Source organism: Anabas testudineus, chromosome 7 (assembly GCF_900324465.2).
Source record: "Anabas testudineus chromosome 7, fAnaTes1.2, whole genome shotgun sequence".
In the NCBI taxonomy this organism is placed as follows: Eukaryota; Metazoa; Chordata; class Actinopteri; order Anabantiformes; family Anabantidae; genus Anabas; species Anabas testudineus.
Genome location: NC_046616.1, coordinates 2,274,171 through 2,300,312, shown reverse-complemented (window position 1 = coordinate 2,300,312; position 26,142 = coordinate 2,274,171). Strand labels below are relative to the sequence as shown.

Genomic DNA, 26,142 nt, shown 5'->3' with positions numbered 1-26,142 from the left:
CCTCTTTTAGCCACTAGATGGCCCCAGTGTCACAGTCACAGTCCAATCACACTGCAGAACAGGGGGATGCAAAATATTTAGTATTTGGCCCCAAAGTTCAGCATTATGTTAAGATATCACCTCACATAGTTTAAAATGTATTTATATTTATTAATTTACATCAACCTAGCTAAGAATCCTGCTTCACACTGAGGCAGGTTGTCGTCTGTAAAGTGTCATGAACAGATAAAGACACCGAACTCTGTTTCTGGCCTGGAACTGTATCCGTAAAACCGTTTTATGGATTTGTCTTCAGAAAAAGTAAACAACGTACATTTTCCTCCACAGCCATAAAAACACATCATTTACATGAACCGGTCTGCATGTTTCCCAGACCAGTTGAAGACAGTTTAGATGGTGTTGCACATACCTATTGTGCACAAACATCCTCTTCATGTTGTTCAACAGCAGCTGATTTGCATAATTTCCTGTTTATCTCCAATAGATCTAATCTAAGAAAATGAGCCACATTAAACCTTTTAATCATGCTGTATCACACTTTCTGAAGAGGGTAGTAAAGAAAGAAGAAGGGGGCAGTTATAGATAGTTGCTTGCTCTTGTACATCGCTTTGGATAAAAGCATTTGCCAAATAATAAAATATAAATCTTACAACAAACTGATGAGTGTGGTGGCAGCAGTGATGCTCTCATTGCAGGCAGCTGTTAGTAAACCCATCTTACCCTACCTGATTGGAAAGAGGAGTTGGTAGAGACCAAAAACAGAGTGAAAATTGACTTAATAATGTGCTTTTATTTGTTTTATAGTTGTATATTAAAGAGAGCGATGCACAATGGCTCAGTGACTAGATAATGAGAAGGGTCTGGGTGTGCGTTGTGCATGATGGTGCTGAAACAACCGTCTGTATTTATAGTTTTGCAGCCCTTTATCAAAGTGTGGCAGGTTTTTGAAGGAAATACAAAACCTTTTTCCTGTACGCTGAGGTGTGAATATTTAGAGCGATATGAGAGGAGCCTCCACCCACAGTAAAATAATGTACAGTGAGTTTACAGTATCTGGTTAGACAGAGCACTCCGTGTTTCTCTTCATTTTCACATCCTGCCTTTCTCAGACTTTTCACCTGTATCCTCTGTACTTACTCATGTCCCACTTCCTGTATCATTCTGCAGATTAACCACCACACTACCTAAACCCACATACCACTGCTGTCTCTGCCTTGATGTCCACCCTACTGATACAGTTGTGTTTACCAACCCCCTCCACTACAGCAGTCTTGTATATTACCTTATATTCCTGTCTGACTGAGGACATAGTTGGGTCCCAATCTCCAGCATCTGTTGCTATGATGGTTGTCTGCATTTAACCGACATCAGTGTGAGCAATTTGTTTGTTGTAGTGACATCCTCACCCTCAGAGGTGTCCACATGCTGGACATACAGTATAATTCACTGAAAATTCTTTTTTCAGCATCACTTTGGGACAGGATGCTCCTAATTTGAATATTGTTCCTCAGGTGGTTTCTTTGATGTATGAAGTGAAGGAGATATCCTGATCAAAGATAACTCCGAGATTTCTTACAGTATTACTTGAGGCCAGTACTAAGTCACCAAGGGTGAGAAAGTGATTAGACATAGTGTCTCTGAGATTTTTAGGTCCAAACAAAATAACCTCCGTCCTGTCTGGATTTAGGAGGAAATTGGAGGACATCCAGGCCTTTATGTCTTTTAAGCAGCTTGAAGTTTGACTAATTGATTAGTTTCTCCTGGTTTCATAGGTAAGTATAGCTGGGCATCATCTGCGAGTGTTTCCTAATGATATTGCCTAAAGGGGACATATATAAAGTGAAGAGAATCGGTCCTGACGGCTCCTAACTTGAGTAGACAGGAGGACAGTGACCTTGTGTGTGCACAATAAATACAAGTGTCTGTGTTACTATTATTATCATCACGTTATTAGTCACCAGCATTATTCTTGCTCATCAATTGACTTTGTTTAATGGTACAGATTACAGCACTCGTGGCTGATGTATCCGTCCCAGTGGCACATTAAAGTGTATATTGTCTATATTCTCTTATTCACACACTGTTTATTCTGTCGTCCCGTTTCAGCTGAATGTAGACAAGTTTATAATTAAACCCGTCAGCTAGGAACTGTGTCTATGCCGTTTATAACTGGACGTCCTGAAGCAGTTCAGCGTTCTGCATCAACAGAGACATAGAACTGCTTTTCCTGGAAAATAACTGCATGCTAACCTATTGCCTATTTCTATTTATTAATCGTTATCCAAACTGGTTTCACAAGCTGATAAACAGGTTTCCCCGCACAGTCAACAGTCACATGAACACACCCTTTGTGTCACAGCTCTTTGCTTCAAAATTGAAAGAGGAAATCCCAGTCAGAGGCTGAAGTCCATCAACCACAGATTACAACTAGAGCGTTCCCTCATGCATGTGCACTTGTCTCTTCACTGTCTCTACTGACGACTGCAGAAGCCTGGTGAAGAAAGTCAGTTATGTCAGCACGTTAATTCTGGACCCTGTGGGGAAAGAACGTTTATCTCGTCTGTTCAGCCAGAACTAATGGACAAGACATCACAGCAAGCACAGGTAGTGAGTGTGCTCTTTTCCTAATCTTTGTGTTTTGAATTCAGATCTGCAGCATTTGTTTCTACAGGCTCGTCTGTGATTTCACTGATGTTTTCATGCTCACTGTACCAGAGATGAATTGAATTCAGTGTTGGAAGATTGAGGTGCAGCGTTACCTTCAGTGACAATCAGGAAACCAGAGCAGAGAATTGTGACGTTTAAAGACCTTAGTAGTAAAACATTTGAGAAACTGCCATTTCCTGTTAACATCACATGACAAGAGAAATAGAGAACTTTGATGTTAACTTTTACTTCCTGTGGTAAAAAGTATATTCAGTTCTGAAGTTGATTGTTGGGGGAAGGGGTGAAATTTAGTCAGTACATAGAATTATTGCAACATCCTGCACCTGTATGAAGAACCAGAAAGTCTCTTTCACTTTCACGTCACTTTACTGAATCCTCTGTAGAACTGATTCCAGATTTTATACTGAAGATCATTTTAAGTTTATTTTATTTTACTGTCCTACAGATTCAGTAGATTCTGTTCACTGTTTGTACCATCCTATTGTCATATAAATGAAACTAAAACACAGTTTCTAATGTTTAACTTACGTATTTATTTTTTTGCTATATTGTGTTGTATTCTATCATTTATTGGTGTATGATGCTAGTATCAGATAGTATTTAGCACGAACCCCTTATTTGTATTTGTAAATGGTTTAGTATCACTTAGTGGTAACAGTGTGGTTAGAGAAGCAGGTTCAGGGTCGTCTTGAGTCCACTTCTAGCATTCTTAGAAGGCACAAAGGTTCCCACCTCCCAGCTAGACCAAATAACCTGTAGGTATGAACGTGAGCATGAATTATTGTCACGTTTTGCCCAAGGGCAGCTGGGATTGGCTCCAGCACACCTGTCACCTTCAACAGACGGTTAATACGATGGAGGATTCTGTTATAGATAGAAATAGATTCAACTGCTCAACATTATATAAAATACTGAACCAAATACAACAAAACTCTGTTCATGTGTTAATACATCGATGATAATAATCCTATAATACAGAACATAATGAGGTGATGATATAATACTGTACTATTTATTGACCTTTAACACCTAAATTTCATATGCAGTGCATTATGAGTTAATGAAAGTAAATGACCTGCAGACCTGTCCAACTCTACTGACTGGGAGTGAAAAGCCCGGGTTTGATCCTCAAGAGTTTTTCAAAATGCTGCATTGGTTACCACCTTCTCAGGTTATCAGCCCACAGGAAGATTTCCACTCACTGGCCAATCAGAACAGAGTGGGATGGGGGAACGGGGGCTTAATGACACCGGAGTTCAAATGAGGCATTTTAACATTGTCAGACATATTTGTATATTTTAACTTGAAAATCATATAATCTTGTATCAGTGGAGCCCTGAATAAGATATAAAATTAAAATAAAGTATGATATGACCACTTTAATCAAATTACACTATAACCTGGACTGAAGTATTATCATTAAAGTAGACCTGAAGTGTTGAAATCCTCATTCTGCAGAAAGGAGAACTTTTATTGAAGTTGAAGAGATAGGAAAAAGGAACACCCTGTAATTTTATCATACGTGTGTGTGTGTGTGTGTGTGTGTGTGTGTGTGTGTGTTGTCATAGAGTCAGTGCACAAACAATCATGCATTGTTCACTTACAGGTGTGGTCACCGTACTGTAGGTTCCAGAGACCATCTGCTCTTTGAAGTGGATAATAAGTCAGAGGAAGGACAAGTGTGTGCAGGTCCTGAAGCATCCCAACGACCACTTATTGAGGTGGTTGGATGTGCGTTTCTCAGCTGGGGCAGGTTTTTAGAGCCAACAGCTGGACTGGCCTCTCTGTGGGGCTTGGATGTGATTATAGTGTCTGCTTAGTTTGAGGGGAAATGGTTTTGTTTTTATTCTCAGTGTACAGTATATCATGTCTGTGTGTTAAGCGTAGATCTTTCTACTTGAGGTTAAACCTAGCTTAGCATTTAGACTGGAGCCAGGCTGTGCTACTCTGTTTAAAGTTCAGTCAACCAACACCTCTGAAGCGTCTGTGTCGTGTCTGCACACAGTGCAAAATGTCAAGTTGTGGTTTTAGTGGAAGCTTTGTACGTGCTGGGATATTGATTGACTGAGATCTGGCCAGCCGCAGCAACTGTGCAAAACGTCCTTGAGTCTTATTTTCATAATAAGGTCATGAGGTTTGATACCACCATGTCTGTGCAGACATCAAAACCTAAACCTGAGCAACCATAGTTGGCAAACTGTGGTAAAGTTGAAGTTGTCAGGAAATGCACTAAATGCATTTTGTGCCCTCGCATGCTGCTCAAAGGTCTCGGTGGATGATACAAACCTCTGTCTGCCAATAAATAGTTTTACCACTAACCCCACATATACAGCAGGTTGTTGTTATAGTTTAATAGTAATTAATATGAAAGTCAGTTCTTGTTACTAAGAAAGCTCTCAAATTTTCAGGAACTGAAAGTTAAAGAATGGCACATTTTCCAAAGTTTCCATATTTAGTGTTAACCGCTCATCGTTGAGCGGTTAACACCAACACTGGGTGATTTATTGAAATCACCACATCTAGATTTAGTCATTTGGCAGAAGTGTGGAGCCGAAGCTGTCAGGATTTTACCAAATGACGAACCCAAGAGTGCACAACAACAAAGGAGGTTAGGAGTAGGAGGATGTTAATACGAACTATGGCAGACCACAAGAAAACGAAGCCTAAAGTTTAATAAGACGGAACCAAAAGCAGAGCTAAAGCTAACGGGAGGATACAGCAGGGACAAACCGACTGAAACAACGAGGCAACGACCGTGAACCGACCTTCAGGACAACAAGAGCTGCTGACACACAGAGAGCATGAAGACGCTGATCCAAAGCACAAGACTCTGGGAGACTGTGGATTACCAGGTGGCTGCAGCTGGGTGTGTGTGTGTGTGTGTGTGTGTGTGTGTGTGTGTGTGTGTGTGTGTGTGTGTGTGTGTGTGTGTGTGTGTGTGTGTGCGCGTTAGTGTGTGGCAGACGATAGAAGGAGGAGGAAAAATAAACAAATAAATTAACTAACACCTAGATATAGATCACAACCAAAGCCAGCAAGGTACAAAGCAAGTTGCTGAGTCAGGAGGATGAAAGTGAACGTCAAGTTCCACAAGAGGACGTGTTTCAGTTCTGTCAGACATCAGCGGCCAGTGGGGAAGAACGTTTGAATTCTTCCTCTTCTTTTTTTGTTTGTGAGTGCACAGAAAGTTGTAGACTGGTTCCTCCAGCTGTTTGTTGGCGGAGTTCACTGAACCCTTTAGCTGAGGATCTTTTGCTATGTGGGAAGCAAAGATGCCAGACTGATTGGAGGGTGTTCAGACAGGAAGCTGTGGGTGCTGCTGAGTTGACCATGCAGCTGTCAAACATTTGAGCCAGCTAACAAGTGTCAGTGCAGTGCAACATGTCGTTTATGGTTCATCAAATATGAGAACTGCAGCTGCATTTTGCATCTTTTGGAGAAGTTTGATTGTGCTGCTGGTTGACCTGTTAGTAGGTTCTAACAGTAGTTTATATTTAAAGACAGAGTCTGGTCTGTATCATGGCGTCGAGGGCAAATCATCCCACACAGCTTTGATTTCAGTGATGTTTAACTGCAGGTTTTCCATGTGTGCTGATAACCAGTCAGGCTCAGGCAGCTTACTGAGGTTTCTTTGACTTCATGTAGGTGACGCTCTTTGCTTCTTCTCTGCTCATGCTCACTACTCAGTTTCTCTTTTAATTAATAGAAAACAAACTAGAAATTTAAAACTCGGAACTTCCTGTGCAAGAGGATTTTTCCCAGAAAAGCTCAGTGACTGACAAAACTGCAAATGTTTAAGCTTTCAGGAACCAAAATATGTCAAAGTCAAACGCAGAACAATGTTTTACTACTTGAACACACTAATAACACTTTATGTTCTTCTCCACTAACTAATGCTTGATGCATTCCACCCGTACAGTGCTGTTTTACACTGCAGGGGAGTTTTTCCCATAGGGCATTGTCATGTCCTGTCATTTTGGCTATAAATAGTGGCTGTGTCTTCCCATGCAGATCCACTAATGTTCACATTCAGCACATTCAGCCATTCAGTGCATGTATATGAGCCTAGTGGAGTATTTAAATAACTGTCAGCTGATAAAACCAAAGTGGCTTCATGGTAGCAAAGATAAAATAGTATAAGAAACTGGTTTGAATTTGACTTCTAAAGGTCACCGCAGAGCAAACCAAGTGTTAAAACCAAGTAGAAACTGAACTTTGAATCTTTAAGTTCAACACAAGTTTACTGTCCAACTGCTGTAATCTGCCATAAATATCAGTTCAGATGAGATGTGAGGGCTTTTCCACTAGCTTGACAAAATATGTTGTCACTATGGGATCACAGAAATGTACAGTATAGTAAACATTGTTCCTACTCAGAGGCCCTTAAATATCTACTTGAACATTTAACCTCAGCGTGATGAGAAAAGTAGATTAAATGTCCCGGTGTAGCAAAATAGCATGATGCTGTCTGCATCCATCCGTCTTTCTGTGAGTGTTTTCTGGTCTGTGTTATGGTGGTAGCAAGTTCTGCATCTGCAAACATTTATCTTCCATGCCATCTTAGGGATCCAAAAACATTCCCAGGACATATGGGAATTTCCTCCAATGTGCTTTGCATCTGGGATCTCCTCCCAGTGGGGGCGGGCTGCAAGAAACTCCACAGGGAGGCACCCAACCCCAAGTGAAGGTGCTGTAGTTCTATTTAGAGACTATTACAGATGTGTGAAGTCCTAATTTAGTCTACAACAGTGTAGTTACTTTAGTCATTACTCAGCTCACGACCGCAGCTGATGGTTAGAACATACTGTAGACGAATCAATGAACTGAGCGTCTCTTTCAATGCACCTCATTCTCAGCTGTAAACAAGACCCCAAGATGCTTGAATTCCTTCACTTGGGACAGTGGCTTACTCCCAGCTGGAAGGGAGCTGTGGCCCTGATCCAGACTCGTCTTACACAGTCTAAATATTTCAGTCACTCAGAGTTCAAAACAGCTTTTACAAGAAGAATGCTGGAACGTCAGTTCAGTTTCAGTGTTGTTGCATGTCTCATATATGAGAGTGACAAGTTTCTGTAGCAGCTGCCCTAAGTCTGACTGCACCATGTGATGTTTGAGAGTGGCTAAGTCCACATTTGGATCACAGAAGTCATCTTTTTAAAACAGCTAACGTCACTGAACGAATGGCGAGTAACCGTGGTCACAAATATTCATCAACATGGTTGGATTTGACAAGCACATCGACTCGGAAGGAAAATCATGTCATATTCAGTTTGTTGATCGTTCTAGTTTCCAAAATGCGTTTGTATAGTTAACTTTTTTATACATATATTTCATTTAAATGTACATCTGTTCCTTTTTCTCTCAGAACTCACTGTCTCCAACCACAAGGAGGGGTTTCGGCTTCTCATCTCTTCGTATTAAAAGTAAGACATCATGAATCATTTAAGACACATTCACAGTATTGTAAAAAAAAACAACTATTTTCATTAAATTCTGTGAATCGTCTGCAGGGAGGCACACCACTTGTGAAGAGACTGGATTTCCACGACGGAGAGGGTTGCTGTCTTTTTCATCAGTCCGAGAGAGATCGAGAAAAGGTAAACGATAAAAAGCAAGGCGATGACAGGAAATGTAGGTGTTGTCACACAATCACCATCTGGTCTCAGCTTTTAATGCATGTTTTCATTTTTCTTTTATATTTTAATCCTAGAGTCAGTCCCAGATGACGATCTGATGACGATAACAGGTATGTACAAGCAGAAATGGAAAAGTTGAGCATGCTAAACAGTCCACGTGATTCCCAGAACACTGTAGTCACCATCACTGGTAGTTTCACTAACTGCCTTGCTACCAGCTGACTAATAACATCCTTCTACTTCCTTTCGGCTGTTCCCTTTCAGGGGTCGCCACAGTGAATCATCTGCCTCTATTTAATCCTGTCCTCTGCACCCTCTGTTCTACTCTTTCTAGGCATGAAACCACGTTGCTCCTCACAAATGTTCACCTCTTCCTTTAGCCCTGGTCCACTACTCTGTGGCTCATCAGCTTTATTCCTCTGTAGCTGTCGCAGCTCTGAACATCTCCTTAAAACTGTCACCAGTACACTTGTCCTCCATTCCTCGAGCATCCTCTCACTGTCCAAGATCTTGTTAAACAAACTGGTCAGAAACTCTACTACCACCTCTCCTTACTTACTGTCCAACCTGACATAAAAAGTCCTCATATCTGTTTGACCTTCGCCACCTCTACCTTCACCTTACGCTTCAGCTCCCTGTACTCGTCTACTCTCTTCAGTCCCTCAGTGTCCCACTTCTTCCTATATAACCTCTTCAAGTCTCCTTGTCCACTTTCCGCTTCCCTGATTAACTGTGCAAATTTTCATTTAGCATGTTAATAATAAATCCCATTGTGTGTTAGCATTATGCTAACGGACAAGTCAGTAGTAAATTGTCATGTTTCTGTCTGGAACTCGTTCCGCTGTGAAATGACTGTGAGGCAACAATTAAACTAGAACTGAACTAGCAGCGGGCAGCACAGTGGCCTCACATCCAGGAAAACCTGGTTTAAATCCACTGGCTGGCCTTTCTGTGTGTGTCTCTGGCCTCCTCCTATTGTCCAAAGACATCTGTTGGGTTAATTGTCCATAGGTTTGAACAATTGTCTGTTTCTATATGTCAGCTCTGTGATAGACTGCTGACCTGTTCTCCACCTCTTGCCCAGTGACAGCAGGAACAGGAATAGTGGATATGATGGATGGATTATGACTTGAAGCCATTCGGTACTTTCTGATGGTTTCCCTTTGGGGGGACTCTTCTGCTAAGTTTGATTTTTATTTTTAAAGTTGTCTTTTGCTAATGAAATCATGCATAAAACTGCAATATAATTAATAATGCCCCTTTAACCCCGTTAAATGTTATGAACTGTAACAGATAAAGATTCGTTGGGAATACGATTTAGCGATTTAGGGAATCAGGTCTCTGATGTGAAGTTACTGTCACCCCAAACATATTCTCTGTGTTTACACACCGAAAGTAATAGTAAACTGCATTTCTCATAAATCTTAACTTACCTGTAAAAACAAGGAAAAGTCATTAAAGTAAATATGATTCAGCTCTTGGAAGCCAAAAGCTGTTCTGATTCATCCAGACAGTCTGAGTCGTTGTCTGCTTGTTATCTTCTATAAGAAGAAGACCTGCAGTGCTGAGTTTGGAAATGTTGTATTGGAGTTATTATCAGGGTTAGTTCTATTATGGAAGCCCATTTCTGCCACTAGATGACAAAATAAGGAAAGAAAAAATAATAAATAAAAAGAATAATAATAATTTATAATATTAAGTCAAAATTATGACATCAAAACTTACAGGTTCAACTTAATAAGTCTAAACTATAAAGGAAAAAGACAAAGTGATGAGATAAGAAGTCTAAATTATGACATCATGACAACAAGTTTGACTGAAGTGAAAACTATATGGGGAAAAAGTCAAAATTATGGCAGAAAATATTAAAACTATGGGTTAAAAAGTCATTAAAGATTTAAGACCTCACCAAATATCTGTCCTAAATGTAGAGAGGGTGTCTGAACCGAACCTGAACTGGGAGCTGGTTCCACAGGACAGGGGCCTGATAGCTAAAGGCTCTTCCTCCTATTCTACATCTGGAAACTCTAGGAACCACAAGTAAACCTACAGCTTGAGATTTCTGCTGGGAAAATATGGAACTATGAGGTCTTTAAGATAAGATGGAGCCTGATTGTTAGGTGCTTTATATGTGAATGTCTGAATTTAGGAGTAGAAAATTAGAGGACATTCAAGCCTTTATGTCTATGTATAGAGGGTTTCTAATAATATTGCCAAAGGGGAAAATATAAATACAAATATAAATATGTGTGAAAAGAATAGGTCCAAGCACAGAACCCTGTGGAACTCCGTAGCTAACTTTTGTGTGTATGCAAGAATTATCATTAACATGCACAAACTGGAATCTATCTGATAGATAGATTTAAACCAGCCTAGTGCTGTTCCTTTTATCCCAGTGACTTCTTACCTGATCATTTCCTCCATCACTAAAACAGACTAACAAACAGTGAACAGCAGGAAATGCCCTTTTTCCCGCTTCTCGCTCGTAACTTGAACGCAGCACGGAGCAGAGCTGCTTTCACATGCTCTGAGCGGAGCGGAGGTCCAGGCTGCAGTCTGTGTGCGGGTATGGAGACGGAACACAGCCGCTGCTGTGCTGCTGAGTTTGTGGAGGAAAACAGACGAGAGCAGCGCGGAGTGTCGGAGGATTAACCAGCAGCCATGAGCCAAACGATACCGAGAACGAACCGAACCGCGGTGACGAACATCAGGAGCAGATGGAGTGAGTACCGGAGCAGAGCCTCCGGAGGGTCCCACTGTGGTTACAGCTGTTTCACTGGAGCTGCCTTGTTTCTGTGTGGTGATTTGTTTTGAAGCCCTTTAAGATTCAGTGCATCCTTTTACCAGGGCTGTAACATTAAATCCACTGTTTACTAAATGCAGTTTGGTGCGGAGTTGCCTTTCATGTGGATATTAGGAATTTCTTTGTTTCCTGCAATGTTTTAGTGTCAATCTGTGACACATGCAGCCCAACTCAATCTCTTAATACCTACAAACACACCTTTTAGTAGTTTAATGGATTCAACTGTAGAATGTGGATTATTTGGAGCATCAAGAGCTGAACTGAGTCAGTCTGAAATCCTGGTGTCATCAGTTACACCACTTTAGATAGATGTCCAACACCTTTTCTCACACCAGCCCCCAGGTGATTCATTCAGCCTTGTCGTCACGGAAAAGTCAAATCACTGATGGAAAATAGTTTAGAAACTATTTTTAATATAAAAGCACAAATGGATGAAGAGGTTTAAATGAGTGGAGAAAAGGAAAAGGTGAACAGGATGCAGGCAGTTTTATTCTGGCTCTTCTTGTGCATATTGAGTCGGCAGCACGGTGTTGTAACATGTTGAGGAGCTTCAGGGGGTGAAGCTGCTTTACAGGACAGTTATTTACACCTACATTACAGTTACACTAGTCGCATGTCAGCTCAATTAGAGGCTGCTCTGGTGTAATCGTCTTTATCGAGACTAGAAGATGATCCTCCAACCTGTGGCAGTTTTTCCTGTGTGGTTTATATGTTTCCAGCACATCGAGTGAACAGTTGTGCAAGTGAAAAGCGTTGGGTGGAGAAATGTTGCCGTGGCTGTTGACACAGAGCAAACTCCCATGTTGTGCCAGCAACGCTTGTGAGTCGTGGACTTGAGACTTCATTAAAGATTTTAGTTGTGAGCTATGGAGAGGAGCCAGACTGAAAGTGAAACTTGGACGGAGTCCAGAGGGGATTTTCTTGCTCCATCTGCAGGTCACCCGGCTGACCTCACTCTTTGTGTCGATGTGTGAGCTCACTCAGCTTTCCATCCTAACGCACATGTCCAAGTGGTGATAAAAGCGAAATCAAGTTTGACAGAGAAGCGAACAATGCAGCGACACCCACAAGCCAACAGGAATGCAGTTTGTGGTGAGGTGTTACCAGTTTTGTCTCAAAGTGATTCACTTGGGATCACCGAGGGGAACTCAGAAGGATTCCTCCAGCAGGATCAGTACCTTTATTCTCACACGTTTGCCCTCCCTGAACTCATGTGTGCAGGTCCTTTTATAGTAAACTTTGTCTTGTGTTTAGATGATTATAAATGGGTTCTAGTTGCTCTGCACACTTTCTTTATTAGAAGTCAACCAAATAGTTCCACAGTTGCTGTTTCGTGTGCCCAGGTTTTTACATCCACGAGTCCTCCACCCAGAGACAATAGAGGTGTTTGTGCAAACATTAGGTGTCACGCATGAAGCACTTGTACAGATGAACCAGTTGTTATATCTGGTGTTTAAATCCTTTATGTTGCCATAATAAAACTAAATGTCTCTAAATAACTCTTCGATTTCCAGCAGCAATAGTTCAACGTTCTGAGAAACATTCGATTTCTTTCTGGGAATCCTACAAGAAAACAAAAGTCAAAAAAACAAAAAGTCACTTCCTGCGTAGTCTTGCCATCACCACAGTGTTGCCTGACAGTTTGCAGCAGTGGTAAAGTACACAACTGCAAATGCCACTTAACATACAGTGTGAATGGACTCCAAGAAGAGAGCAGTGTATTTTTAACACTGTTGAATTTGATGGTGTTGATGACATTAATCTTTAAGTCTGTTCCAGTTTGTTCATCAGACTTTCAAGTATAAAAGATATAAGATATATAAGATGATCTGTGTTAAAGTAGGTTTATATCTGTATAGCTGGTAAAGGTGGAGCAGTTTTCATGTTAACTTAATGTTCTGACAGGTGATAAATCCATAATAATCATATATTATCTTATTATACATCTGCAAAAACGAACTAAATATGATTAATGTAGAGAAAAAGTAAAAGTAATGTAATTGAAATGATTCTGGACGTTGTTCGAATCGTTCTAGTTGTAAGTCCTCTCCGTCCTGCTGTTATTCCAGACTTGTCTGAACCCTCTGCCACTCGTCTAGGGTTTATGGGAAACGGTGTACAATAGTAGTTTTTCCAATAAGCTACTGCTCTTATCTTCACACTCTACGTTACACAACATACTGTAGAAACAGGCTCCGTTCCAGGACTGGAACTGTAGCTGTTAGTGAAGTGGAAATCTTTAACGGGGGTTTTTAGGATTCACTTCAGTTCAGGGGCTCCAGTCCATCATCAGGTTTCTTTTCTACCCCATCCAAAAAAGAGGGTCCTCCAGTTGCCCTGTGCACCTTCCCCGGACGGTGACACACATTCTTGCAGGCCCGGGCTTGCTGGCTGCAGGCGAGGCTGAAATTCCTGGTTGGCCTGAGGCTCTGGTCCACCACCGGCCGACAGGGGCTGAGGAGTCTGGGAGTTACATGTGTGGTAAGGCAGAGAGGCAGGAGGACCAGCATGAGCCTTAACCTGGGCATGACCGGAGCCTCCGCCAGCAAAGCTTTAATACACAGCCGCCTCCGCGCAGCTACGAAGCTGCTACGTCTGCCTCAGATTCTCAGCTGCTGTGGAAACTTTGGTAGAAAGTAATGCAGATGATGCATTTGCTGCAGCCACCTGTTTAAAGTGAAAAACATTCTTGTCCCTGTGCTGTAAGAACATTTTCTTGTCATGAATCACTGGCACATTGACATTTACTTCACCATATGAAAGTGAAAGAGAAGCTCAGGACATTTTTCCACGTTGTAATCATGGCTTAGATCAGAATGAGCTGGAAAAGCCTGTAGGTGGTTTTATGTTGTCAACAAAACCTATTTGATCTGTTAACTGTCACCAAACAAGCTGCTTTTGAATTAATACCATATGTGGAACCTACATTGGTTTTATGTTGAATATTTACTACTTACTTTTACTTTTACTATTTTGACAAAACCATGAGTGGAACAACTGACTTTCACTTTAACTTGGACCAACGAGGTTTCTTCTTCTTTCTTATTCGGCTTTGATATTTTAAGAGTTTAACACTTTTTATGTGAGGTTAACTGTCAAAGTTAAGGTGATTATTAATTTATTTATATTATTATGATTATTAATTATTGTTGTTATTTATCTTCCACTTTGAAGATGAGACTGACATCATTTTTCAGTTTTTTTCCCACATGACCTGAAGGCAGCACAATCAGGAAAATTCTTTCCTCAGAGTCCGAAGTAAACAAATGATTCACAGACTTAGTTCTGCAGAACATACAGAGGATTAATAGAGGGCGACATGTGTTGCTAAACTAGTGTTGTTAGGCAACAGGGAGATATTAATGACGCTTGCTCTGATACATCCTGATTTCCAATCCAAACAGAGAGTTACTAGTAGAAATCCTGCATTTGAATACTGTTCAGTTTAGTTCAGTGATTCAAATCCTATGTTAGTTTGTCGTCATGGGTTGTTTTGTGTATGTAGATCGGTGGAAATGTCAGTTTTATCAGTTACAAATTAAATCTTCAACACAACAAAGTGCAAAAAGAGTGTGAACTGTATGAGTGTGTTCGAGTGATGTAATACCTCAGTACATGAAGCCTGGTTTCAGGAAGTTGTTTTCAAAAAGCAGGTTTAAATCAGTCCGAACATGAAACTTTTCAGATTCAGTCTGTCGGCCTGAAAAAGAACTCTGCACAGATGTTCTTCAACAAGCACATGTGGCACTTTTTACTGGAGTTTCTTTTTCCTACGTGTGTTTTCTTGACTTGTCTTTTAGTCCCACAGCTCCCTGATAGTTTAATCTCACTTCTTCACTTGAGAAGTTGGTTTTAGTTTTAGATAATAACCCTGGTGCCCGTCTCTTAATGTGTACACTTCAGACTCCGGCTGTGTTGAAAGTGACACATAAATATTCTTTGGTTCGAGCTCACAACCTTTACAGAGAAGTGACCAGGGTGCTTATTCTGACACGAAGAAGACACGTTGACACTGTGAGATATAAATGGGAAGGTGTGAATGTCTTCTGTTCAACGTTCAGGTGCGTTTCACTGCTGCAGGTCTCAGATCTGTTTGTAGAAGTTGGTTATTGTTGTTCGTACGTCCAAAATCCGAGCGGTTCCAAATGCACCTGAGTGTTTGTGGTGTGTGGGTTTCAGGGGAGTTTCAGGCGAGAGAAAAAATGAGAAGTGGGATTAATGCGGCTGCCAGAGCTTAATTCTGATGAGGGAACTGAAGCTGAGCTTATTTTCAGAAAAACAGGTGAATGTTTATTTTGGTGCTGGAGAATAAAACAGGAGTTTAAAGTATTTAAGATAGTTTTTCTTTTTTAAAGGACGCATGTTGCATGTCGCATGTCGGAGTCTCTATCTGTTCAGGTCGACCACATTTTGGATCTGGTCTTGTCGTCCTTGGTCCTGACTGTTCTCTAATAAAACTGACTGTACTTAGTCTGCATTCACTTTATGAAACAGATAAATCCTGCTTCGTGTTTTAAATCACTTACACACTGCATGTTGCATGTTTTACAACCTGTTTCACTAATTGTATTTAGTAGGTTTGTGATGCTCTGGACTCTCAGAGGTGTTTATTGATCAAACCTTTCTCTGTGTTGTGTAGGTGAGCAGCCCAAAGTTTCGTCAAACTTCATCTCTGATGGAAAGCCCAGTAAGTACATCTTGATTGTGGTGTTATCTTTTATATTAGAATATAAAGGGTCACTTCAGAATAACTTTACCTTGTGTGGATTAATACTTTCTGCTTCTCAGTTTAAAAGGAGGTTCTGGAGTTTGTAACTTTCTCCTTTATAGAAGAAAGAAGAAGTTTCCTAATGGTAACTCTCAGTCAGGCCAGAGAAACGTCAAAACATGTGTAGATGCTTTATTTCTGCTTCTCCATGCTTGGGCTGTAAACTATTGGTGACATATTTCTGTCCATGCTAGTGTCGCCTGGCTCCAACATTGTTGTGTGAAGGTTTCAGCACTGAGCAGCTGCTGGTTGTCTTTTCTTTACCAGATGCCATCGCATCCAGAGAAAATGACGGTGGACCGCAGGGGGTGCTCAAACGGTTAAGTGTCATGTGGCCCTCCATGCCCTTCCGCAAAGACAAAAGAGATGGTGAGTGATGAACTGATCCTACTACAGCACAGTAAAGAAGAGTCAGGCTTTGGAAAACGGTGGTGATCAGAGTAGTAGAGCTGAGTTAGTTTAAATAACATAAACATTATATGAACGTACAGAGCTGCAGCTACAGGATGCTGTGGTAAAAATAATTCAGAGTACATGGCTGATGTAAGGAATTAATACCTTTAAGAATGTGTCTTATATTCAATGGTGTTCACACAAACTTAACTTAAAGTCCTGTTCATGTAAACGTACTGTGATGCCCATCAGTTTCTTTTTTCACGCGAGGCTTATGATGATTAAAAAAAAAAGGATTAAATACATCATTTAGTTTTTTATTCGTGTCCGATCATCCAGTCAAGTCAGAACAGCAGCTCTCCTGAGCTGCACCAACAGGCCCAAATCACACAGGAACACAAATGCTGCCAACCTCGCTGGGGGGCTTTTATTTGAGACAAAAAGGGAGGAATGCAGCCGTAAACACATGAGCAGACTGGTAGCCTGCGAAGGAGACGGGATGAAGCTGGGATGTTGTTGTGGGGCTGAATAACAGAGCAGAAGCATTTGTTCTTTAAGAATGAGGATACAGTTCTCTGTATATATTTAGACATGCTAACTACTCCCAACAGTATCAGTATCAACATTATCATCAGCTGGAACATTGCGAAATAGCCCTTCAATGTAATATTAACTTCATTGCCACAGTTGCATCATTTTGCCAACCGCACTGTAACAACTCACTCTTAGCAACTGTGTTGTGCAGAGTCAACAACAAGACCCAACAATTTACACTGGAACAAAGTTATGATGGTGAGATTCACACTGTGTGGTGACAGTAAGAGCTGCACTCGCGGTGTGTGTAGACAGCTGTATTGATTAAAATCCCTGAGTAAAAAAAAGAGTTTTTACTCAGTGATGAAACAAGTGAAACAAACAAGATCCTGCATGTTAGTTAGTGAACTTTAGACGTGTGTGTGTGTGAACTCAGAACCAAACTTGTTTTCTCCCTTGAGCTCTAACAAAGTGTGTCTTTATAAAACATTTCAAAAGCTGATTTATTATTATTATATATCATTTATCTTACCTTTGCTGGCACACTGCAACATATCTGTCATGTCAACACCACATTTTGATCAGTGGAGCAGTGTAAATGAGGAGAAGTGTGTGTTAAGTCACCCACATGTGCACAAGATAAACATTTACAGTAAAACGCTTCCACAGTGCAACGTGACCATAAGTAGTGCACAGGAAACCTTAGGTCACAGCTGTGTTTCACCAGACTTTGCAGTTTTCCTTCCCTCCAGTTGAGATTGTCTCTTTCAGACTGTTTAAAAAGCCACAGTCCTGTAGTACGACATACTGTGATATGAAGCATTACAGGTCAGGGAGCAAGTGCTGGGGTCTAATGAGGCCTGTAAACCTTTCCATCTGGACTACAGCTATAAGCCTGCGTGCTAACACACGATGCCTTTCTTCCTTTTTACGTAGGAGTGAAAGAACCAGAGCTTTTAGAGCCTCCGTGCCCGGCAGCAGCAGCCGACACATCCAGGCAGCAACGCTACGCCAGCGGTCAGTACTTCTTCGAGTATCTGGTGGTGGTCAGCCTCAAGAAGACTAAAGACAGCAGCAGCTACGAGCCTCAAATCACCTACCAGTTTCCCAAGGTCAGTGTGATGGTAAAGAACAAACATAGACTATAAACAAGATAAACAGATAAAACACTGCAGCAGGAGTCTCTACAATAAATAACCAGTGACCTCCTGCAACATAGATAGGAATCTGTATAAAACTGTAAAAGGACGGCTGGAAACGCTTTGATTTGAACTGTTTTAGTGCTGTTGGATCAAATATAGCGGTGCGTTAAATCTCTGCTGTATTGTAAACACAACAGGACACGTCATTAAAAAATGACATGCACTCTTCTCCTACTTGTACCACGACACAGTCCACAAATAACTAAATAAAAGTATCTGTCTAAATAATTTACTCGAGTAAAATCAGATACAGCGGATGTTTTCTGCAAGAGAACTGGGGAATGCTGGGAATCTGTGAAAAACTAAGAAATATAAACATACAGTATTTTGTAAAAGGACAGATTTGCATGTTTCCTTGCAGAGAGATGGGATGGCAAAATATCAGAAGGAAGAGGAGGAGAAGACGCTAAAGGCGATCACTCTCTTCTGTTTCCCAGAGGGAATCAGCTGGGCCCCACTGACAGAATATCACAGGTACAGCAGCCTGTTGTGTCGCCCTGATCCTTTATGCTATTCTTATGATCCACTGCTTTAATCCCTGCTCGGACTTTATCTTCTTCTGTTTGCAGCGAGACCTTCTCCTTTGTTCTCACCGAGATTGACGGCAGCAGAAGAAATGGATACTGCAGGAGGTTGCTGGTCAGTGTGAACTGAGGCGAACTTCATCATCAACTTCATTCAGAGTCAGGTTTTAATGCATCCTCTGTTTTTGTGCTTCTCTTCAATCTGCAGCCTGGAGGGAAAGGAGCCCGTCCTCCTGAAGCTTATTGCATCATCAGCAGCCTGGCTTGTTTCGGCCTCTTCTCCAAGGTGCGTTCAAATGACTTCTCCTAAAAGAGGAAATCGCCGTGAGTGTCTGTCACCTCATTTCTTAATGTGGCTTCAGTTAGCTGTACTTGACAAAACAGCATTGTGAAACCCAGTGACAGCTGTTAGTTTCAACTTCTCTTCCTGTATTTTATCACCTGGTTAATTTTGAACAGTTGCGATCACGCCTGATATACAGCTTGAAGTTTAATGTGTCAAGTTATGTTTATTCTAATGGAGATTTAGTCAACTGTGGATAGTAAAAGCCCTTTACTTAAATGTCCATGAAAATGTAAATGCAGTGAAGACTGAAAATCACTGAGATGTGAAAACTGTGGATTCCACCAATTGATTAAACTTAACAATAATAATGAATACTTTATTGATATTGTTGGTCAGCTGCCAGACATGTACATGCTATTACGGGGTTTTGCTGTCTTGGCCAAGACACCTCAGCAAGTAGCCACTGCTACTGCCTCCCCCAAAAAAAAACACTTGTCGCCTAAACAGGGACTTGAACCCTGGACCCTCAGATTAAAAGTCTGATGCTCTACCGACTGAGCTATCCAGGCTCTGGAATCTCTTGTTTTATATTGTCATGCTGTGAGTGCCAGGTTCAAGTCTGCCGCTGCTCCCGAAATGCAAACTCAAACTGCAAAGATGAAGCCAAACATCGATTCTGTGCAGAAACGCCACCAGGTTCTCTGATACTGAGCTTATGTCAAACGGAAAGAGACAGTGGAAATGTTATCTGTCATGAGACGAGTCAACATTTCAGTTTGTTTTAAGGAAAAACAAACAAAATAAAGTGCGTCTGTGCCTACAGCAGAGCATATGTGTGACGGTACCATCGATGTGGAAGATTTGAGAGGTACATGCACACATTGAGCTGCATTTATTGTATTTACAGAATCCAATAAAGTTGATCAGTGAAAACACTGAAAATATTTTCTAAACCTCCGTCACACCAACAAAGGTTCAAGCAAATGATCACATTGTTCTGGAACAATATAATATATATATAATATTCATATATATAATATTAACTTTCTATCACCACCATTTATCTTTAAACAACACCAAGCTTTTCTCTCTTTATGTAATCCCAGACGGACTCTATGAACGACCTTCTTTATGCGCTTAAACCGTAAATGATGATATTGTGTAATAAATATAGTAAATACAGAATATATCCTTTAATAATGTCAGCTGGAAAAAGAAATAAATACGACTGACGTGTGTTCATTTTATGCACATGATCCGTGCACATTGTGTAACTAAGGCGAACCCTCATTGATTATTAACAGAGCAATACGTTTATCAAGGGCGTCTCCTGGTTGACTTTTAACCAGGAAACACATCAGTCAGATGGTTTTATGTTTGATTAGTGGTGTGTGCCACCTGCTCTAAATGTATCAGTGGTGTATGAAGGTCACCACTGGGATTTTAAACAGCTCTAATGAATAAACATAACATTAATACGAAGGTCTCATCGATTTTGTGGAATATTTTTATATTAACTTAAAGTAAACATCTTTCATTCACCTTCTCAAATTCAACTTAATGTATTTTGTATTGGGATGAAATTGTTGTTTTAAATATTTAAACTTGTTCTCAGAGTTTACTCATTAAATTAATACAACACACATTAAGCAGTGGTGGTTTAGATTCAGGCTTTGAAAATATCAGTCCCAGCCCCACACTACACCTCATCAGTCTCTGCGAGCAGCTTAACATGTTGGTTTTGTACTAAATCTAGTACGTTGTGGCTTCAACAGGAACCCGTTCATCGTGTCAGTGGCAGAAATGCGGTTCTTTCCTCAGTTAAGGCTTCAGATTTTAATGGTGCTGAAGTTGAAAGAACTACTAAGAATGTTCAATAAATGAATTATGTCAAATAAATCAAACAGGTCATTCTGATAAATCAGACTTATATTTGGAAGTTGAAACAACTTTTCAATGAACTAATAAATCTGAGTCTTAGGTTGATACAACGAGCGACATTTAATCGAGGTAACGTTTAGTTGTGCTAAAAGAATAAATTGCATTTGTTGACTTAACCTAAAGTGTTTTAAGTTCACATCAGGGTCTATTTCACAGTGTACGGTTCATATTTTGAGTTATTATAACAGCATCTTATACAGAATAAAGTGCATTTTGTTGCACATTTGAACATAATAAACCAAAAATGTGCTTCCTGATGGAAACTTCAGAAACAAACCAAAGTTCAACTCATGTGTTGATGAGTCAGTAACTGCAATCCTATAACTCTTACTGTGTTTTTGCTTCCTTTTTTAGAACACTGGACATTTATAATGAGCTGAGTTATATTAATAAGCAGATCGCTTCTGTATGTGTGTCTGTGTGTGTGTGTGTGTGTGTGCAGATATTTGACGAGGTGGAGAAGCGGCGGCAGATCTCCATGGCTATGATCTACCCATTCATGCAGAAGCTGCGAGAGGCTCCATTCCCAGCTCCAGGAAACACTGTGGAGATTAAGAGCTTCATTCCTGAGTCGGGCACTGAGGTCAGAGAAAAACCCCGACTTGTGTTGGCTGGCTTCATCTTTGTTGATACGGTCATCCACAGTCTGTGCAGACTCTGTTTATCTTGACTCAGTGGACTTTTAGTGACTGAGTTCAATAAATGAGTCAAATTTAACCAGGAGTCCTAATACAATACAACCTAGATGGTAAAAAAACAGTTTCCCTTTAAATTCCAGACACATTTCAGATAGCCTAAAACAATGAGTGATCTGGAGGATGTGCCAAGACTGACCAATCAGCTGGGAAAATGACGACACTCAGTGACACAAGACGGAAACATTAAATGGATTCAGGCCCAGCTGTAGACGGGACAGGCCTTGTTGTTGAGTTCAGAGCAGATGGAAAGAAACTCCCCAACTCTCAGAACTGATAAACATGATTTATGAGGCAGTTGTGCCGTTGCTAATTCTACAGTATTTCTCTGAAAGTTGTGAAACAGGCTGAAAAGATTTTTAAAAAGAGAAGAAGACAAACTCACACACAAACCTACACACAGAGTACAGTATCAGTAAAAGCCAGTGACATATGAGATCCTGCAGGTGGGTGTGTTTGTGTGGAGTTGTGTCTGGACCCGTCCTTCGTTACCCAACATGTACCTCAAAGCACAAATCCTCCACCAAGCTGCATACCAATGTTTGAACAGCTCCAGTATTCACCCATGCCGTGTGTGCTGTAGTTAGTGTGACCACCCTTCAGGGTGGAATGAGGACATGGACACGGTTCTCTGACTGTGTCGGCCCTGGTGGCAGTAAGGGTGGTGCTCTTTATGTGGAAGCACTGAAGCGAACCAGTATGTCATCCCTTTCTAAAAGGAAGGCCTCAGGCCCTCAGTGACGTGTCAGTTAATTGATGACATGCAGATTTGTGACAGTGGTGACTTTCTTCCAGATCATCAGGCTGACCCGGCCCTTTGATTCCTGGCTGGAGCACGTTAACTTCGCCACGCTCTTCAGCTGCCTGACAGACGAGGAGGTGTTACTAGTGTTTGCTGCCGCCGTCCTGGAGCGACGGATCATCTTCATAGCTGACGAGCTGGGGTATTACAGACTCACCTGCACACTCACACAGACAGCAACACCATGGGAAACTAATCAAGCTGATTCATGCCAACCTCAGGGAGCGAAACCCAACACAAGCTTAAACATAGAGGATGTGACGTTAGTTCACAGTAAGATTCTGAAACAAATGATCAGATTAGAAGTAGAGTGTGTTCTTCCCTTACTGATGAAATTGAATTAAAAACGTGTTGTTGGTAAATCAGTAATTTCTGCGTTTTGGATTCTCATTCATCCGATTTGAGGGTCTTAACATAGAGGCTGTTGTTGTGGAGCAGTTTCTAAAACTAGTTAAAGTTAATCTTAGTTCATATGATCTCACAATCCTGGTTAAACTGACTTCCCTACCAGAGCCACTGTGCAGCGTGACTCTGTTGTAGTACTGTAGAAATGTGCATTAACCAGAAAACAGATCTAATGTGAGCTCTTTGGTGTCTCTGCAGCACATTATCCCAGGTCATTCATGCTGTGGCAGCCCTGCTTTACCCCTTCACCTGGCAGCACACGTTAATCTCTATTGTTCCTGAGATCCTGATCGATGTAGTGATGGCACCAACCCCCTACCTGCTGGGAGTCCAGAAGCGCCTGCTGGACGAAGTGACCGACCAAAGTGATGTGAGTTTGCACAGAGAACACTATAAAATGTCTTTAACAGCAGCTACAGCTACAGTATATTGTGCATGTACTCAAACTGAAAGACGTGATCTTCCTCCAGCTGCTGGTGGTCGACTTGTCTGAGAATAAAAAGAAGACCTTCATTATTTCAGTAAGTGTTTCATCAGCACAGAAGTTTGAATCATTTATTTTAAGATCGTTTTTAACTCACTCTCTCCAAAGTCTGAACATTTGTGTAAAACTGTAAAATATTGCTGTTCCAGATTGGTGATGAAGGAGCTATTCTGCCCCCAAAGCTCAAAACTGAATTACTAGAGGCTCTAAGCCACAGAAAAAAAGGATCAAGTGAGTAAACGCCAAACACAATCCAACAAATTAGGAACAGAAATAAACTGGAGCTCCTTTGTCACAAGTGCTCTGCCTTGTTTCAGCGGTGGAGGAGCTGAACCGGGTAGTGTCGGAAGCCTTCCTGCAGTTCTTCGTGAAAACAGTCGGCCATTACGCCTCGTATGTGAAACGCCGTTCTGGAGAAGGTGGGGTGTTTGAAAAGAGGAGTTTCTACAAGGCCATAGAGTCCAAGACCACAAGACACTTTGTCAAGAAGTTCATCCAGACGCAGATGTTTGACTTGTTTATCCAGGAGGCCGAGCAGCATCCTGAACAACAACAACAAGGTGAGACAGCGAACGCATCATACGCAAGACTCAAGTATGAGAATGATCCACGCCCAGATTCCTTGTAGCACAGCAGTCAGACACCTCTGCAGGGAGGTGTCTTTGCAAAGAAAGGTCAGGGTCTATGTAGTACACACTGTTGGTATGTATTACGGTTTCTTGAATGCTGCTTCAGATGCAGTATCTGTCTCATATTACTGCATTTACTATTTAACGTGTTTACTTACTAGTTAAGAGATTCAAACAATTACAGTCAAACCTTAATGTTATTACTAGTGATTAGTCAGTTCCCCTTATTTTTATTGAAACATAAATGTGAAACAAGTTCACTATAAATATTTTCCCCTTTTTTAATTATACGTAGCCTCCAACATTTGTGTTTTACTAAAGGGTGAGTTCTCTGAGACCAAACTTTATTTATGAAGTTCATGTCAGACAAATTTGGAATAGACTTGTTCATTCATGTGATCACAGCATTAGATTTAAAAGTTTCTGGGCACCGGATTACAGTGCAGACCTTTAAGTGCCTTTCTACTGTTTTTGGCACGTTTAGGACTTTTAGGAAGTCAGGTGTCTCCCTGCAATTAGGAATTATTATAGGAATAATAATTAACATGAGAGATATTCATTACATTAAGAAACATTTTTTGGGGTTGGAGCATCTACGTCATGGGTGTGGGTGTTATTTACACATTTCCAGTGGTGTAACTTCGTCTAAACTATTAGTAACTAACATGAATCATCATCAGCTAACGTTAATTCCATGATTAAACTGGTGACAGATGATGAGCTGTTGGAAAATATGTTATATATATGTGGTTGTTACTGTGTTCACTGAGCATTTATTTGAGGATGAATTAAGTCCAGCACTAATTAGTTTAGAGTTAAGTTAAACACTAAACATAAAGACAACTGGAAGATCCCTGCTGCTCATTGAGTAACCTTCTTTATCTTAAGCTCCACAGTGTTATGGTATTTATAAGGAGCTTTTAATCGTCTTCATCATCAGTTTCTAGTCGGCTCCACTGCAGTTTTCACATTCTGAACCATTTTATGTTTTACTGTGATGATTGAAGCTCATGTTGAAACAGTTTCGCGTGTCTTACAGTGCACTGATTCTCTCTCCTGCAGGAATATTTCACAAAATGATCCGAGACAACCACGAAAAGAAGAAAGGGGACAAGACAAATAAACACTAGTTCTCAGGATGGGACTGGGAACTCCGCATGTATATAAATATAAGTACATAGGAAAAAATGTGAATGTTGCACTGTGTGTGTTTTTATGACCTGTGTTGGTCCAGTTTTAAATAAGCATCAACCAATGTGTGAATTACTGTACGACTACGTTGCTGCTACTCTGTGAAACACTGGCAGAATGAGAGACTGTTGGTTCTCTGCCTGTGGCCACAGTGTCGCTGATAAGCAGGGAACTCGTTTCAAATAAAGACTTGTTTTATTTAGTCCTGTAGTCTCTGATTTTTACGCGAACAGGACCCACCGTAGCTTCTCCTTCTCCTCCTTTTGTTCTTTCTTCACTCTGTGTTTCTTTCTTGACTGACAAAGAACAGAAGCCGTCCTGCCCTGTTCTTTACTTTACTGTATTGTAAAGTAATTGTTATGTGTGAATTGCATATTTGCATTTATGTGTGATACAAATACAGACTTGAGTGTAATCATGGATGTGCTTGACCATGATAAATGTGTGTATGTGTTGTTGATAGGCACTTTATTTCCACAGGCATGGTGACATTAACCTGAGCCACTGTTAACCTTTAACATCTCTTCTTAAAGTGTACAGTGACCTCTGCTGGTAAAAACCAAGATAAATTAGTTAAATGATCCGTGTCAGTATCATCACCAATATTCACTGAAGACTGGAAAAAGTCTGGAGATGTTGTTATGTGCAGCATAGATTATTGCTGCTTGATATAATTTGGGGGAAAGGAGCTGACGTGATCCCAGCGGAGACTTGTATCTGTCAAATGGGATGGACCTGAAGTGCAAAATACAGAAACTCGAAACTAATCAACAAAACAGAAAGAACCATCCAGGAGTATCTATGAGTAAATCAATGACACAAAAGATAGTTTAGTTTAGTTTATTAATTTAACTTTACAAACATACACATTATTAAATTTTAGTTGCTAAAACAAAATTTACTCCAAATCTTTTAAATTATAAAATAAAAAAAATGCACAGTAAGGGTTTAATAAAACACTTCACAGATTGAAAATATTATACATTTGTTATTTACAGGTGAGTTTTCTACAAACACACATTTCAGAGGAGGACTCAACTTTTTAATTAGTAACTCCTTGAAATCAGTCTCTTAGTGTGAGTATTTGAACCTTTATACTTAAAGTAAACGTGATACATGTACTTGGTACTTCAGTGTGAGTAGATCATGTGAAGTGGTACTTCTTCTAGTAGTGTAGAACTT

At 40.7% G+C, this 26,142-nt stretch overlaps 1 protein-coding gene and 1 non-coding gene across 5 annotated transcripts; one reads left to right on the top strand and one right to left on the bottom strand.

Annotated features, from left to right (window-relative positions):
• Nucleotides 1–2,380: 2,380 nt before the first annotated feature.
• dennd2da (DENN/MADD domain containing 2Da) lies at nt 2,381–25,162 on the top strand. Of its 4 annotated transcripts, none has more exons than XM_026367762.1 (17): nt 2,381–2,604; nt 8,033–8,090; nt 8,178–8,264; nt 8,378–8,413; nt 15,746–15,793; nt 16,142–16,243; nt 17,738–17,913; nt 18,365–18,477; nt 18,573–18,642; nt 18,736–18,813; nt 21,197–21,337; nt 22,245–22,393; nt 22,855–23,026; nt 23,127–23,177; nt 23,290–23,371; nt 23,458–23,700; nt 24,832–25,162. In XM_026367762.1, the coding sequence occupies exons 1-17, from the start codon at nt 2,578–2,580 to the stop codon at nt 24,897–24,899; spliced, it is 1,701 nt and encodes a 566-aa protein (XP_026223547.1). In that variant the 5' UTR covers nt 2,381–2,577; the 3' UTR covers nt 24,900–25,162. The 4 variants fall into 4 exon arrangements, with proteins under 4 accessions (XP_026223547.1, XP_026223546.1, XP_026223545.1 ...); XM_026367761.1 differs by having other exon boundaries at nt 2,381–2,607; XM_026367760.2 differs by lacking the exon at nt 2,381–2,604 and adding an exon at nt 5,212–5,519.
• Nucleotides 19,310–19,382, bottom strand: trnak-uuu. The gene has a single exon. It is a non-coding gene; the product is annotated as a tRNA-Lys (tRNA).
• Nucleotides 25,163–26,142: the final 980 nt, after the last annotated feature.